Source organism: Sycon ciliatum, chromosome 11 (assembly GCF_964019385.1).
Source record: "Sycon ciliatum chromosome 11, ocSycCili1.1, whole genome shotgun sequence".
Classification (NCBI taxonomy): domain Eukaryota; kingdom Metazoa; phylum Porifera; class Calcarea; order Leucosolenida; family Sycettidae; genus Sycon; species Sycon ciliatum.
Window position 1 is genome coordinate 10,131,155 of NC_088653.1, and position 16,739 is coordinate 10,147,893.

The 16,739-nt window shown below is 49.5% G+C and overlaps 1 protein-coding gene across 1 annotated transcript in view; it reads right to left on the minus strand.

Moving 5' to 3' along the window:
* Positions 1-137: 137 nt before the first annotated feature.
* Positions 138-16,739, minus strand: part of LOC135827769 (uncharacterized) — a 76,063-nt gene continuing 59,461 nt past the window's right edge. The window contains exons 11-16 of the mRNA XM_065340216.1: positions 11,793-11,869; positions 8,593-8,676; positions 4,169-4,229; positions 3,705-3,784; positions 3,122-3,365; positions 138-1,916 (exon numbers count right to left, since the gene is read on the minus strand). Coding sequence (XP_065196288.1) covers positions 1,901-1,916; positions 3,122-3,365; positions 3,705-3,784; positions 4,169-4,229; positions 8,593-8,676; positions 11,793-11,869 — 562 coding nt within the window. The 3' untranslated portion in view covers positions 138-1,900. The remainder of the gene's footprint in view (positions 1,917-3,121; positions 3,366-3,704; positions 3,785-4,168; positions 4,230-8,592; positions 8,677-11,792; positions 11,870-16,739) is intronic.

The window sequence follows — 16,739 nt, forward strand, 5'->3', positions numbered from 1 at the left end:
CCGGAACCTATCTATTAATTTGTTGTTGTTGTTGTTGTTGTTGTTGTTGTTGTTGTTGTTGTTGTTGTTGTTGTTTATTTTACTTCGCAGATTCTAACGGGCAAGTTGACCAATAACAAGAAAGCCAAGGCAAAGAGTAGTAGTAGCAGTAGTAGAATTTATTATTTTACTAGGGAACTCCCAACAGGCGTTGCCTTTTTACTGGGAACCCTAGGAATGACTTGGTGCTTGTGACAAATGCAGAAAGGGGCTTAGCTTGACGACATCCAGGTGAAAGCATGTTCCATCTGTCTGCTGCCAAAAATGAAATAGAATTCAGGCCGTAACGAGACGTAGCTCTGGGTAGGTTCAGAGCAGCTGAAGCTTGACCGCGGGTAGCAGCATTTGTGCGGCACGATGCAGAGCGCGGGGTAAATATCGTGCTTAAAAGAGGACTGGTGCAACGAGATAGACACCTAAAAACAAACACAAACAGCTTCAAGTTTACACGGCGAGAGAAAGTATACAGGTTATATTTGGTGAGAATGAAATCGATAGAAGTATACTGATCATGGCCAAACACTCGCCTTAGGCACAAAGAAAGTAATATTACTAATAAAAGAAATAACCGGGGGCAGCAGAAAATGAATAATAGCTTTAAGAACTCAGATGGTGAGCCAAGGAACAAATTTACAAACAATGTTTCTTCATTTATGATTAGGAAAGGTTCTTTCTCAATAAAGATTCAAAAGTAAAGGAAACAGGGCAGCTGCATCCACATGCATCTGTGCACAACGATCATGCATTAAAATGGCGACCACAACTTTCATTGACGTGGAATGGTGGAAAAAGGAACTAGTGCAAAATAGAAACGCAGAAGAAATAGTATTAAGGAGAGCGAATCGCTAAAGTACACTAGCCTACAGCTAAAGTACACTAGCCTACAGCTAAAGTGCACTAGCCTACAGCTAAAGTGCACTAGCCTACAGCTAAAGTACACTAGCCTACAGCTAAAGTACACTACCCTACAGCTAAAGTACACTAGCCTAGTACTGGCTGTAGTTAGTGAACACGTAGTCACGTAGGCAAGTGATCAAGTGCACATATACATCATACCAATACGTCATCAGGGTCATGCATAACAAAAAAAAACAGAAAGGAAAGTCACGCGCGAGCAAAACAAATCAAGAGCGCGAGACTAGACACGGTACGAAAACTTAACAAAGAATTTGTTTGAGAACGAAATGCAAAGACTAGAGAAATGAAGACTACCTTCGAAGCTACTTTGAAGTGGAATGGAGTCAATTCTTAGAAATGAAGATAGGGAACCAGAATTCTGCTAACCCAAGCGTGGAATCAGCCACAATGTAAGAGAGAGTAAGAGAGCAAAATCATTGTCATGGTATATACAAAAACACTAATGTTAATCATCGTCATGTAATGCAAAATACAAATTAGTTATTCCGAATTTATTTTCATGTATTTGCTACGTTCGCGACAAAGGTGCATGGGAGATTGAGGGCCTGCTAACAAATACGAGAGCGGCTGAAGAATGCATGCACAATCCGGGATGAAGCGTCGGTAGAGATTTACCAAACCCAGAAAGCGAGGTAGAGAGCAGAGTGAGTGTCTGGAGCAGGGTAGTCCACCATGACCTTGACCTTCTCTGCCAGTGTCTCAATGCCACCGCCGGCAGTGGCTTTGACATTGTGACCCAGGAGTGTCACGGAGGGCTGCATGAAGACAAACTTGCTGACAATGACCGCCAAACCATACTCTGCCAAGTGATGGAAGATGGTCTTCAGATGCTTGAGGTGTTCTGCTGTCGAGTGACTCTCTACCAGTAGAATGTAGACAGTTGACAGTTAAGCCAGGAACGAATAGAGGCCACTGCTGGGCAGGGCAGCTTCAAGATGACGCTTCACCATGTTTCATCACTGTAACAAGGACAAATAACAAGAGAGAGAGAAAGAGTGAGAGAGAGCGAGAGAGAGAGAGACAAAGAGAGGGAGAGAGAAAGAGAGAGAGAGAGAAAGAGTGAGAGAGAGAGAGACAAAGAGAGGGAGAGAGAAAGAGAGAGAGAGAAAGAGTGAGAGAGAGCGAGAGAGAGAGAGAGACAAAGAGAGGGAGAGAGAAAGAGAGAGAGAGAGAGAGAGAGAGAGAGAGAGAGAGAGAGAGAGAGAGAGGGAGAGAGAAAGAGAGAGAGAGAGAGAGAAAGAGAATGAGAGATAGAGAGAGAAGGAGAGAGGGGAAAAATAGCAGAGAGGGTAAGAGATTGACACGCAGACACACCATCAGGCCGACAGATATGGTATTCTGCAATAAAAAGAAAGGCAGAGACAGAGGGGGAGGGGGGGGGAGAAATTTTTAGAAGGAAAGACGGTTTCATCTCCAAGTTAGGTCCCCGCCCTCTATTCGAAATCTATAATTTTGCCAGTTCAGGTAATCCTTGGAAGCGGAAGGTTTTTTCCCAGCCTAGGTGCGACTCACTGTGAATTAGGAACTTGTGGTCTGGCTTGAGAAAAACTTGGTTGTGGCAAATGGGATTTCGGCTTTGGCCTCTGGTAGGTGGATTTCATCTATCCTTCCCACTGTTGAGGAACTGCATCTGACCGCTGCTCATGGGTGGTGGGGTCCCGCGGAAGCGCGGGGCTGTAGCGAGAGGGGGGGGGGGGGGGTTGGGGGACACAGCCCCCCCCCGCCTATTCTGTTTGCTCACCCTTCAGTGAAAAAGTGCTGCCCCTCCTCATTCTCCGATTATTTGTGTTTTTTCATGCCATTCTGGCAGGCGTTCGCTCCGTACGTTGCATTTAGCGTTGCAAGACAGTTATTTGAAAAATGGGAAAATCGGTTACGGGGTAACTGTTTTCCCTGTCCCCTCCCCCCCCCCCCCCCTCCTCTCTACTATTTTGACCTGGCCATAACTCTGGAAGCGAAAAGGCGGTTCAGTGCTCAGACGCCAAGCTAAGGTGTAGGCAGGATACCAGCACAGCCCGTTCATCACTTTCTCAAACAAATTTGACCACCGGTGACAACCCCCCCCCCCCCACCCATCACCCCATCCCTTCTCCCTGGCCCCGACCCGGACCATGTCACCAAAATACCGTATAACAATGATATGAGTCATTCTTGGTTAACTCACTGGAATGTTTTCTCAATCCTTTTCTTCTTGTCGGGATTCAGGCGTAGCGCAATCTTTTTCAACTCAGCCAGGGTGATTTCACGCGTTCCAGCTTTGTCCACGGCCCACCTGATAACGCCATGCATATTATCCGGTATGTCAGTGGTGCCAAGGTCGTTTTTCTTGATAAAGTCTTGCATGTCGCCTTTGAAATGGTTGCTGTATTCTGGGTCAATCAGTTTTGCAACGGCTCGGGCAAAGTCCTCTGGACACACAGGAGAACAAGGAGGGAAGCGAAAGAAATACAGCATTTCTCAGAGACATGTCGGTAGCCTATTCACGTTCCCAATACACTGCCCCACACCACAGCAAGTCTAAGCACAGGGACTACAAGTTACGCTATAATGTATATATTCCGATTCCAAGTCTTTATTTGGTACAGTAAAGAGGTGATAGGAATTTAGCAAGTAGGAACAACTAAAATAACAACGAACAATGTAATGTATTTAGTGAAAAAATATCTGGAAGCGGATTATACTCCGGATAATATTAATGGTGCGTATTTTGTCTTCGTTTCTACACAGAAAGGCAGCAACATACTTACCACGTCTAGGGCGGCCGATGCACTTTTCCATCCATTCGCTAAAGTCTTGATAGTCAGAAATGTCTGACAAAAATTTCTCTCTGAAAGAGGACAACATGAAAAGACAACATGAAAAGGCGTCAGATGCCGCTCCTTTACGGATGGAGAGGAAAATTCCTATCCACCAATTACAGTATATGGGCAAAGGTGAAAACCCAATTTCTGCATCAATGTTGCCCTGTTTTCCACACCTCGTGTTCCCAACTCACTGTGGTGTACAGCACAGTAGAAGCAATCCTCTTCAAGTCAGGACTTGATCATGATACATATACCTGTCATTGCACCGTCATGGTCTGAGAACTCACTCAATGGGCCGGGCTGACTCATTATGTTGGAAATGGTGCAGTACATTTCACTGAACTTTACCTAGGACTGATTCAACGGTTCTATACTTCATTGTTGAGCAATGCATGAGTAGAACTTACAGTGGTGAAGTGGGCTGGACAATACCACAGCTCCCATGAGCAGCATGACCCTCAGCATGGCCTGATACATTCAACAGGAAAGAACAGAAAACAGCATATGAAAACTATCCATGTCTCTGTGCAGAAAAATTTGATTATAGGAATGGGTATAAATTGTAAACTGATTTCATAAAAGGTAAGCATAAAACAAATTCCCAACCAGTCATGTATTCACTATCCACAGACATAATTACTCTTTTTTTGTACAGAATCTCCTGCAAACTGAAGTTCTCTTTGAGACCTGAGCAAGCTCATAGATCAAATGAGCCTCTAAATTCAAAAAGGTGGCTTATGTCATTTTTGAGCATTTTCAGTGATCTATACCCTGGCTTTGCTGTATCCCAGCAGATCACTGTAAAAACACCTAGGTCTAAAATTGTCATGTTTCACAGAGTTATAGGTGTTTCAAAAAGTGTTATTTTTCGTTGGCTGAGTGTAGCGAATGAAACGAAAAATGTATTTTTTGCCAGCATTTTCACCATAGTTACGGCACCAGGATTGCGTCATCTGTTTTTTGTCAGTGTTCTCAAACTTTTCTCTTCATCGTGGTCTTTCTCTTTTCGTTGTAGTTTGCATTTTTGTTCGTCCGGGGAAGAGTTTGACCATGCCACAAACGAGAAGTAAAAACTCGCTGGCAAGCGTTTCGCTTACACCCCTGGTTCAAATCCCAGTTCCACCCAGAAAATAGCGGACCCGGTCCGCCTCACCTGGACCTGTCGGCACAGCCCGAAAGCGTATCCGTGCTGGCAACGTCGAGGAGCAAGTACCTGCTCCGGATCCTGTCATGATTGATCCCCCGGAGGTTGCCGGCTCCCCGCCAGCTTGGTTCGCGCAGGCCTTCGAACACTCGCTATCAGAGGAGATCCAGGATGTCAAGAGAGAGAGACGAGGGCTGCGCGGGCTGAGCTGGCAGCGTCCAAGTCGAACTACGTCATGTTGAAGCAAGCTGGCCTGCAAAAACAATTCGACGTAAACCAAACTGTGCTCGATGGCGTGGAGGAAGCGCTCACTCAACTGCCATCAGACGCGGCTGCATACCTAGCAAAAAGTAACGCGACCCTGACCCTCCGCCAGAAGCGTCTCCGGATTGCGGACGCTTACGATTGGAAAACAGTCGAAGTATATGAAAACGGTGTGCTGGGTGACGGGATGGCAGATGACAAGAGATTTGCTCAGGCGGCTGCAACAGCACGGCGGAGAGCAGCATGTCCTGATAGCACGCGGGAGCATCAGCAGCGGAATTTTCGCACCCCCAGCCAGCAGTATATGTCGCGACCGCCTGCACAGTTCGGCCGAAGAAACACTGGCTTCGGGGCGTTCGGAGACGGAGGCAGAGTTCTGGGCTCTGCGGGAGTCACCTGCTATGCCTGTGGACAGGTGGGTCACATGACCAGAGTATGCCCGAGCCAGCAGCGTGGTCCACGGCAACACCAACCGTGATTTGGTGGAGCAGCCAATGGGCAATTCGGCGGCCCCAGTATGCTTAGTGCTTCACCAGCGGAAAGCAGCCCTCATGCCAGTCCAGCACCCACAATAAGATAAGTGCGCACGGACGGCTTAAGCCATGTGTTAGTTTTTGGCGTGGTATTGGCGTGTCAGAGTTTGTACTGAAGATTATTGGGTGTGGATATTTTTTGTGTTTCACTGCCCTTCCTCCTCCAAAGGTCATCTGTAATTCCCCTTGCTGTTTTCTCCCATGCTGAGTTTGTGTCCTCCAATATCCGGGATTTATGTTTGTCGGGTGCCGTTGAGGAAGCCCCACTGGCCAGCTTAGTTGTGGTCAGTCCTTTGGGTGTGGTTCCAATGAAAAATGGGAAGCTGCGTCTAATATTTATCTGCGGTATGTTAATCAATTCCTAGCTGATATGCGTTTCTCTTTTGAAGATCTTCGTGTTATTCCCCAGTTATTTCAGTCCGACTGCTTTATGTTCACATTTGACTTGGAGGAGGCATAGTTATTGGATTTTTTGGTCTTGAAAAGCAATGGTGTAGATTTATATGGGCTGGGCTTGATCCTATGCGCAAATGAGTGCCAGCGGAGTGCTGTCACTACAGTCTATGGAGGGCATGCATGTGTGTGTGAGGCTCCCTGGGAGCAAAGGTGTGCAACACTTGGTGATCTGCATGTCTATGGGAGGCAGAGCGTGAGCTCCCTGGGAGTGTGTGTGTCATTCCCACCTGGTGGGCAGGTTGTGTATGTGTTTTCCCAAGGGGACAATGTGCTACGGGATGCTGGTGTCCGCGGGGTCGGGTTTGTTTGTGGCTCGGAAGCCTACGGAATGAGCGGCTATCATGCATGGGACCCGTTTACGATGGCCATTAATGAGCACCCATGGTTGTTGTTGTTTTTTGGCTGACTGGGTTGCGCTTTTCTGCCTATTTTTGCTTCTCCGTGTGTCATTCTTGTCAGGCCCGTCCGCGTTCTGGGTCGAGGTGGACGCTGTGACACAACCGTCCCTGAAACCTCTGGCGGACCTGCTAAGGACAGTGATTTGGAAGGATGTTGCTAGCTCCACTGCGTCTGCGTACCAGCGCGCGTTACACCGATGGGAAAAGTGGGCCGTACCGTGTCAAGTTCCGTCATTCCCAGCAGCACCCACCACCAGCGTGTGCTTATACATCGTCAAGTTATTGTAGTCAGAGTGTACCATGGGGCCAATAAACCAATTCGTGGCGGCATTGCACTGGGTGCATTGTAAGGCGGATTGCCAGGATCCCACACAACAAAGCATGGTGAGACAATTGCTCACTGCTGCAAGACGTCTTTGTGCCCGACCAATCAATCGCCGCTCACCCTTGAGGTCGGTGGTGTTCAACAAGGTCGTCGCCACACTGGCTATCCCTACCGCCCCGTTGCAGGACTGGCAAACCGCAGCGTTGTTTGTCCTCGGCTCCACTGCTCAGCTTCACTGGGACGATTTACAACGCCTCACGCCTCAGGATATCTCCATTTGCGGCACGCATATGTCCCTTCACCTGCGACAACGCAAGAACAACCAGTTGCGCCAGGGCGATGTGGTCATGGTGAGCAGACTGGAGCAGCAGGCTACTACACCATGTCCTGTGTCGGTCATAGAGGGTTTCTTGGAGAGAGCACGGCATGTACCCACTCAACCTCTCTTTGGCAAGGTCTCCGCAGCAACCCACCAGTCATGTCTGGGGGGAAAGATGACATACGCCCGGGCGCGCAAATTGATCCTCACAGCTCTTGCCCACGTAGGTGAAAACCCCACAGGGTATGGCATGCACAGTCTCCGCTCGGGGGGAGCGACGGCAGCGGCCAATGCTGCCATGCCAGAGCGCCTTCTTCAGCGGCAAGGGGGTTGGAAGTCATCCACATGTAAGAACATGTATGTGTAGGATTCCCTCAAGGACATGCTGTCGGTGTCTCAAGCTATACTGCACCAGTGACTATCGGGTCGGCTATCCTTTCCGTCGTGAGTGAGCAAACACCGCACTACTACTGTGATCTGTATCTTTCTGTTGTGTGTGGGTGTGTCTGCGGTGTACGCAGAGGCCAGCTAGCTGGCAAAAGGTGTACATTTTCGTTGGCTGAGAGTAGAGAATGAAACGAAAAATGTATTTTTTGCCAGCATTTTCCCCATAGTTACGGCACCAGGATTGCGTCAGCTGTTTTTTTGTCAGTGTTCTCAAACTTTTCTCTTCATCGTGGTCTTTCTCTTTTCGTTGTAGTTTCCCACCCGCCCTCCCCTTTATTCTCACTTCGGGATAGGTCCTGCAGGCTACGTTTTGTTCATTTATCTTATGGGGTTATTCTAACCGGTTTTTCCTCAGGGTTGTGCCTCCGCCGGGGTCCTGAGGTTTTTTCCGCCGGCTTCGGGCTGGTTAATTATCCGGCGGCCCCATTCGCCACATTGGTTCACTTTTTGCATCATGCTGGTCTGGTACATATGTGTAAATGTATATGCGTGAGGTGGCACGCCCTTCTTCATGCTCATCTATACACTACGCTAAGCTCTTCCATCTTCCACCGTGAGAGAACAAAGACCACACTACTACTGTGATCTGTATCTTTCTGTTGTGTGTGGGTGTGTCTGCGGTGTAGGCAGAGAGGCCGGTTAGCTGGCAAAAAGTGAGTTATACATCACTTTATGCGGAAAACACAACTTTAAAATGCATTTTCTCAGTACTGCGTGAAACTACATAAGCGTGTATGTTCGCAAGTTGTACTTATTGTAGTGTTGAGATACCCAATTCAACTAAACCAATACAATACCAAACAAGAAAAATAGAAAAAACCCTCTTTTCCGATCTAGAGGCTCAAGTTGTGTTGCAAGATAGTGCGAAGTAGACATTTGCACACAAGTAAACTAACACTAGCATACAGGGAGCACACATGGTGTATTGAGAACATTCAACTTTACCAGCATCATCTTGGCGAGCGGCAGTGGACTGACTGGCTTGATCAGAGTGTGACTGGCTGTTCGAAGGAACGCTCTCTGCCAAGTCTGATAGAACAGTAGAGGAATTGCATTTAAAAAATATCCATGTCTCGGTGCAGAAATATTCGATTATAGGAATGTGTATTAAATGCTAAAGGTCAGCATAACCCACATACCTAACCAGTCATGTGTTCATTATCCACAGAGAAAATAATTCTTTTTTTTCGTATAGAATCCCATGCAAACTGAAGTTCTCTTTGAGACCTGAGCAAGCCCATAGATCAAGTTGTGTTGCAAGATAGTGTGAAGTAGACATTTGCACACAAGTAAGTAAACTAGCAGTAGCATACAGAGAGCACACATGGTGTATTGAGCACATTCTACTTTAAATAAGCGACGAGGAGATAATAGCTTTCCATGATGAGTGTGTCATGAAAAATGATCAGGAAATTTTGCATTTAGATTCATTATAATTATTATTCTCTTCTTTTTGTTTCATAACGTCCGCCTTACTAATACTATTCTTGACATTTTTTATCGGTTGAATGCGTCCTTATCGACATGAAGTTTTTAAGTTGTGCATTCGCCTCATAATGCATGCTGCCACAACACTCTGATTGACTTTGCTATGAATGTTTCCACAGTTTTCACATCTGACAATAACGAGATTGCTGCAATACTCCTACACATACATGTAGGTACCTGGCTCGGAATTTGCATTCACGGTGCTTGCAATGCTTTTCTTTTCTCCAGCACATTTCAAGACAAGATGATACAGTTTGTTTTACATCACCAGGCATACACATATGGGATAGGTGTGCAATGAGATTGGTAATCTTTCTACTCATGATTAGTCACACACGTTTAATCCACACACTTGTGATAAGTCACACACCATTGACTCATGCACTCAGCATAAGTCAAGCACTTTCGAAAGAAGGACATTACATTTCTGGACAGGCAAGCGCAGCGAGGAAAGTAATAAAAATTTTCTCGGGCAATATTTTTTGGTGGCAAGTATGGCATCTAATGTGTTCTTTATCGTTGTTTCTTTTCCTGGCTTCCTCGATCAGGTTTGAGTCTCCTCAGGGTCCTTGCCCTCCCAACCTTCATTTCTGTGCACATCAATCTTGCTTTTTCAAATTAAATTTTGCTATGATGTGATTTGCCTGCTTCTATGATGCCATACAATCACCATTGAGGACATGCACCTGGTTTTTCACCTCACTACTACGTGCTTCCGCGCAAGGATTTTCACCAGCTGGTCCAGGAATTAATCTGACCATCCCACGTACTTCAATTAGCAGCGCTGTTCTGCATTGTGACCCGTCCTTGTAATCCTCGTGCATACCGTCTTCTTTCCATTTAAAACATTCTGTTCTCAGTCAGTATTTCTAGACTTCTCCCGTTATCCGGTTCACATCTATCTGCGGTCAACTGTCCTTTAATTAGTGTGCTGTTCCTATTTATGAATATGTCTGTCTGTCAAACAGAGAGGTTCCAGGCTGTCCAAGAGAGTGCTCAATACCGAGAGGCAGAGCGGGTTCAAACAATAAGAGGACAAAGATAGTATTTTAACTCTGCGTTTCACGCACTAAGCGATCATCAGAAAACAGTTATCCGTACAGCTGAACAAACGAGTCACGTTGGTCATACATGAACATGTACGCAGAACTAACGTAAGTCGTTGTTACTTCACTACCGGCTGACATGCTCTTGCATGAATCGGAGAGCGAAGTGTTCTTGACAGAATCTTGTTCAAGTTTGTAAGGACAGATCGTGGACACGTACTGGTGCATATGGCACGGGACGCGTAGACCTTGGAGAACACACTCGAGCCAATCACCTTAGAGAGCACGCTCGTGCTTTACGTGAGCCAATCATCGTCCCCGTTTCGATGAGAAAATTTGACCAATCTGTGAGGATCATTTTCGGGAGTCGGTTAATAGACAGCAATAGCGAGGTTTTGCATTCCGAAATTCAGCAAAAAGATTCGGCACGCGGGAGCGAGGTCGAAAATGCACACGAAGATTCGGCGTGTTTGTTCGGAAAAAGCTCACTTTGCCGAAAATATTTTTTCGGATGCATTTTCTTGTAGAAGAGCGCTAGCGCGTGATTTATTCAAAGAGGTTTCTTATCTCGGCATCGCTTGGCAGGCGTCTTTGGCGACATAGCATCGTCAGCAACCTCTGATTGCTCCTCTCCACTGCCTGTCTACTCTCTTTCGCCTGGAGTGTTCTCACCATCATCTGTGTGGCTGAAAAGACTATGGCGACACGCATAAAATTTGACTTGGCCAAGGAGTTGGTTTTTCTGAGGCGACTGAGGAGGAAGGTTTGGCCCTTGACTCTTTGGGCGATCAAAGTTCGTTGGAATCAGCAAGAAAAGGAGCACGGGACAGGACGTTGCTGATGCTGGGGCTCACGAAATGAAAACACATCATTTTCGACTTGCAAAACAAACGTTGGTGCGAAAATTCGACATTTTGATGTTCGACAAATGACCGAAGAACGCTGTACCGAAGTTCGGAATGCAAAACCTCACTAGTGTAAGCGATTCTGCCCGCCCATATTTTCTTTCCAGGCAGCGCTCCGGAGCTGTTGCGTGCCTTAGAAAAGTTCTACGCCAACGTCCATAAGCAAAACATTTCTGAGTACAAACGAAATTCCTTGCTTGCCGCTCGATCCGCTATCCATGCACATGCCGATCGAACAAAACCTTGTTTGCTCGCTGGCTGATGACTTGTCACCACCTGGTCACATGCCGATTTCATTTGTACTCAGAAAGGTCCTGTGTGCGGAAGTTAGCGTAGAAATGTCCCACGGCACTCGCCATCTCCGGTGCGCTGACTGAAGAGAAATCAAGCGCAGCACCAAGTACTGTTCTCTTTACAGTAAGTATCGAAAAGTGGTGAATATAAGCGGTGAATATCTACCAATATCCACTACGCCTGTAGATGGCCAATTGCATGAGGGTGAATATGTAATGAAGTATAAGCCAGTGTATATAGAGCAAGAAGGTAGACAAGAAGGTATGTATTTTTGTGTGTTTTCGGGTATGTATATAGCATACAGACAGACTAAGACAACAATGGTAACAGCACACAAATTGAAGGGCAGTTGAGTGTAGATAGATGAGAACAGGATAAAGAGAGCAGTCTTATTTTAAAAGGAATAACGCACCTGTTTGTTCAGAGAGCTCCGCTTCATCCTCCTCGTACAGGTTTGCAATGCGTTCATCCGTTGACCACATGGCATGGCTGTAGATACACACACACACGCACACACACACACACACACACACACACACACACACACACACACACACACACACACACACACGCACTCACACACACGCACACACATACAAACCCACAAACACATTCAAAATGAACAAACATGGAACATACAAACCATTTGATGACAAAATTCGATACTTGCACACACACATGTAGCTGCCCACATTGCTAGCCGTACTCCTGCATGCATTCCTGCTCATACTCTTGCCAACGCCCAAACTCCTGCCCACACTCCTGTTTGCACACTTTGCCCACGCTGCCCTTGCCCACACTTCCAGCCCACACTCCATGCCCACACTTCTCTGTCCACACTCCCCCACCCACACTCCCCCTGCCCACACTCCCAGCCCATACTTCTCTGACCACACTCTTCCCCGCCCACACTTCTCTGCCCACACTTCCCTGCCCACACTCCCCTGCCCAGACTTCTCTGCCCACACTCCCCTGCCCACACTCCCCCTGCCAACACTCTCCCCGCCCACACTTCTCTGCCCACACACCCCTGTCCACACTCCCCTGCCCACACTCCCCTGCCCACACTCCCTGCCCACACTTCTCTGCCCACACTCCCCTGCCCACACTCCCCTGCCCACACTTCTCTGCCCACACTTCCCTGCCCAGACTTCTCTGCCCACACTCCCCTGCCCACACTCCCCCCTGCCCACACTCTCCCCTGCCCACACTCTCCCCGCCCACACTTCTCTGCCCACACTCCCCTGCCCACACTCCCCTGCCCACACTTCTCTGCCCACAATCCCTGCCCACACTCCCTGCCCTCACTCCCTGCCCACACTCCCTGCCCACACTCCCCTGCCCACACTCCCTGCCGACACTCCCTGCCCACACTCCCCTGCCCACACTTCTCTACCCACCCTTCTCTACCCACACTCCCCATCCCACACTTCTCTGCCCACACTTCCCTGCCCAGACTTCTCTGCCCACACTCCCCTGCCCACACTCCCCCCTGCCCACACTCTCCCCGCCCACACTTCTCTGCCCACACTCCCCTGCCCACACTCCCCTGCCCACACTTCTCTGCCCACAATCCCTGCCCACACTCCCTGCCCTCACTCCCTGCCCACACTCCCTGCCCACACTCCCCTGCCCACACTCCCTGCCCACACTCCCCTGCCCACACTTCTCTACCCACCCTTCTCTACCCACACTCCCCTGCCCACACTTCTCTGCCCACACTTCCCTGCCCAGACTTCTCTGCCCACACTCCCCTGCCCACACTCCCCCCCTGCCCACACTCTCCCCGCCCACACTTCTCTGCCCACACTCCCCTGCCCACACTCCCCTGCCCACACTTCTCTGCCCACAATCCCTGCCCACAATCCCTGCCCTCACTCCCTGCCCACACTCCCTGCCCACACTCCCCTGCCCACACTCCCTGCCCACACTCCCCTGCCCACACTTCTCTACCCACCCTTCTCTACCCACACTCCCCATCCCACACTCCCCTGCCCACACTCCCTGCCCACACTCCCCTGCCCACACTTCTCTACCCAATCTTCTCTACCCACACTCCCCTGCTCATACTCCCCTGCCCACACTCCCTGCCCACACTCCCCTGCCCACACTCCCCTGCCCACACTCCCTGCCCACACTCCCCTGCCCACACTCCCCTGCCCACACTCCCCTGCCCACACTCCCCTGCCCACACTCCCCTACCCACACTTCTCTGCCCATACTCCCCTGCCCACACTCCTCTGCCCACACTTCTCTGCCCACAATCCCTGCCCACACTCCCTGCCCTCACTCCCTGCCCACACTCCCTGCCCACACTCCCCTGCCCACACTCCCTGCCCACACTCCCCTGCCCACACTTCTCTACCCACCCTTCTCTACCCACACTCCCCTGCCCACACTCCCCTGCCCACACTCCCTGCCCACGCTCCCCTGCCCACACTTCTCTACCCAATCTTCTCTACCCACACTCCCCTGCTCAAACTCCCCTGCCCACACTCCCTGCCCACTCTCCCCTGCCCACACTCCCCTGCCCACACTCCCTGCCCACACTCCCCTGCCCACACTCCCCTGCCCACACTTCTCTACCATGGTTCCGGGTTCACGGATATGTGTTTACTGGCTGACATTATGCCATCCTTGGTTAGTGCACCCACACAGTTACTGGCCACAGCGTGAGCGGGCCTAGCTTCCCCAGTTGACCACCTTTCAGAAGAACAGTGTACACTCTGCCCACACTCCCCTGCCCATACTCCCATGCCCACACTTCCCTGCCCACACTCCCATGCCCACACTCCCCTGCCCATACTTCTCTGCGCGCATTCCTGATCACACTCCTGCCCACACTCTCCTGCCCACCCTTCTCTGCCCACACTCCCTGCCCTCTTTTCTCTGCCCACACTTCTCTGCCCACACTCCCTGCCCACACTCCCCTGCCCACACGTCTCTGCGCGCATTCCTGATCACACTCCTACCCACACTCCTGACCACCCTCCTGCCAGCCTTTATGAACATGCTCATACTCCTCCGCTCACTTCTCTGCTCGCATTCTTGATCACACTCCTGCCAGCCTTTCTGAAGACGCTCATTCTCCTCCCCTCACTTCTCTGCTTGCATTCTTGATCACACTCCTGCCCACACGCCTGCCAGCACTCCTTCCCACACTCCCTCCCACGCTGCTCAGTCCTGCCTCCCACTCCTCACTACTGCCTACACTACTTACTGCCTGCACTACTGCCTACACTACTGCCTACACTACTGCCTACACTACTGCCTACACTACTGCCTACACTACTGCCTACACTACTGCCTACACTACTGCCTGCACTACTGCCTACACTACTGCCTACACTACTGCCTACACTACTGCCTATACTACTGCCTGCACTCCTGCCTACACTACTGCCTACACTACTGCCTACACTTCTGCCTGCACTACTGCCTACACTTCTGCACGCAGTTCTCTTTACACACTTTACCCAGGCGCGTAGCACGGTGGTCCGGCCAGGGGGGGGGGGGGGGGGTGGTTGGGATCTCCCCCGGAAATATTTTGAAATTAGGGTGCAAAATCCTGCATTCTGGGCACTTTTGGCATTGTTTTACTATTTCCAAGAAAACAACTATGGACAGCATTCAAAACCTGTTATCTCATCCACCATTGAATAGGTGTACAAAACTCTCAGCAAAACTAGCGAGGAAAAGAAATGCAGGCAAGAAATAATAATATGTGACAGATGGCGTACAATATGCATTGAAACAATAAGTAGAATAATTATTACTGTGCATGGTCCCGCTGCTGTGTACGAAAGCCAAAGCCGCAGAAAAAAGACAAGAAGAGCAATCCCAGGCAAACTGCTAGCTGGGTTACTTAGCTGCAAGATCAGCATCCGTGAATGTGCCAAATATTGAGCGGCGGTGATCACTGCTGGTGACATCGATGAAGGCATTGCCCAACTACACCAAAGACAGTGCATCTGTCCTGTCCTTGTGCGTCTGGAGGAGCATGACTGAATTTAACCGACTCTGGCCCATTGTGGAGCGGAGATAGGTCTTGATTCTCCGCATTGCTGAGAAGGATCTCTCGCTGATGGCGTTGGTAGCTGGGCTTACCAGAATCAAGCGCACCAGCTTCACAACTTCAAACAGAAGCTGCCTCTGAGATGTGGAGTAGCCCCGCAAGAACTTCAGCACAGACCTAAACGTGACATCGTCATCAGAGGTCAGCTGCGTCTGAAGGAGTGAAAACTGGGTAAGAAGGAGGTTGGAGTCGAGATCCTCGCCGTACAACTCTGTCACTGCCTTGAACTCGTCTGTAGCGTCCACCCCTTTGGCACTCTTCAAGAGAAGGTTCTCCATCTCCGTGTATATGGCGAAGCCCTTCTGATTAAACCGGGTCTGGATGGAGGACTTGGCACTGTCAAGCACTTCAAAATACAGCTGCCAAAAGTGGCCTTCCGGGGAGCTGGGGTGGTATGCTGGCTCATCTCCACCTTCATACCTCTGTGGACGTTTGCGTTTGCGAGGGAACTGCGGTTCAGAGACATCAAACTGGTGACTTTTTGCCACAGCAGCCTCCCAGAACATCGAGAATGAATTCTCTCTGCGCATCTTTGTGATTGTGTTCACCGTCAAACGTGCTATTTTCTGGGCTTCGGCAGCAGACATTGTTGAACTCTGGAGGGAAACAGAGAGGTTGTCACCATGTGCCAGGACAAGACGGGCCAAACTGATTCCAAAGAAGAAGTTGAAAGTCTCGCGAGCACGCACGTCGGGGTCCACACTCCCAGCCAGAACTTCATCCCACAGTTCTTGCAAGACCAGATAGTTATCCAGGATGCTTTGCAGACTCTTACCTCGCACTGTCCAGCGGGTCGGGCACAGCACACGGAATCCTGGTGTATAGGGCGAGATCTCACCCTTCAGGACGTCAAATCGGGCATTCCGTTTTTGCGAGTACTTAATTAACTTGCTGATCTCGCTGGTGACATCGAGGGAATCTCTGGTCAGCACAGTCGTCTTGATGGCGTCGCACATTGCCAGGTTCAGAGAGTGCCCGTAGCTGTGCACAAAAAGAGCCCTTGGCTCTTCATCTCCCAACTGCTTCGCCACACCAGATCTGTGGCCAGCCATATTTGAGGCACCGTCGTAGCATTGGCCTCGGCAACGGTTGAGTTGGAGGTTGAGTCGCAGCATGCACTCCCGGATAGCCGTAACGATCGTATCTGCAGATATGTTGTCAATCTGGAACAAACCAACGAAATCTTCATGAGCTTCCAACTCCTGGTCAACCCACTGGAAGCACAACGCCAGTTGTTCCTTGTTAGATACGTCTGCGTACTCATCGGCCATAACGCTGAACACC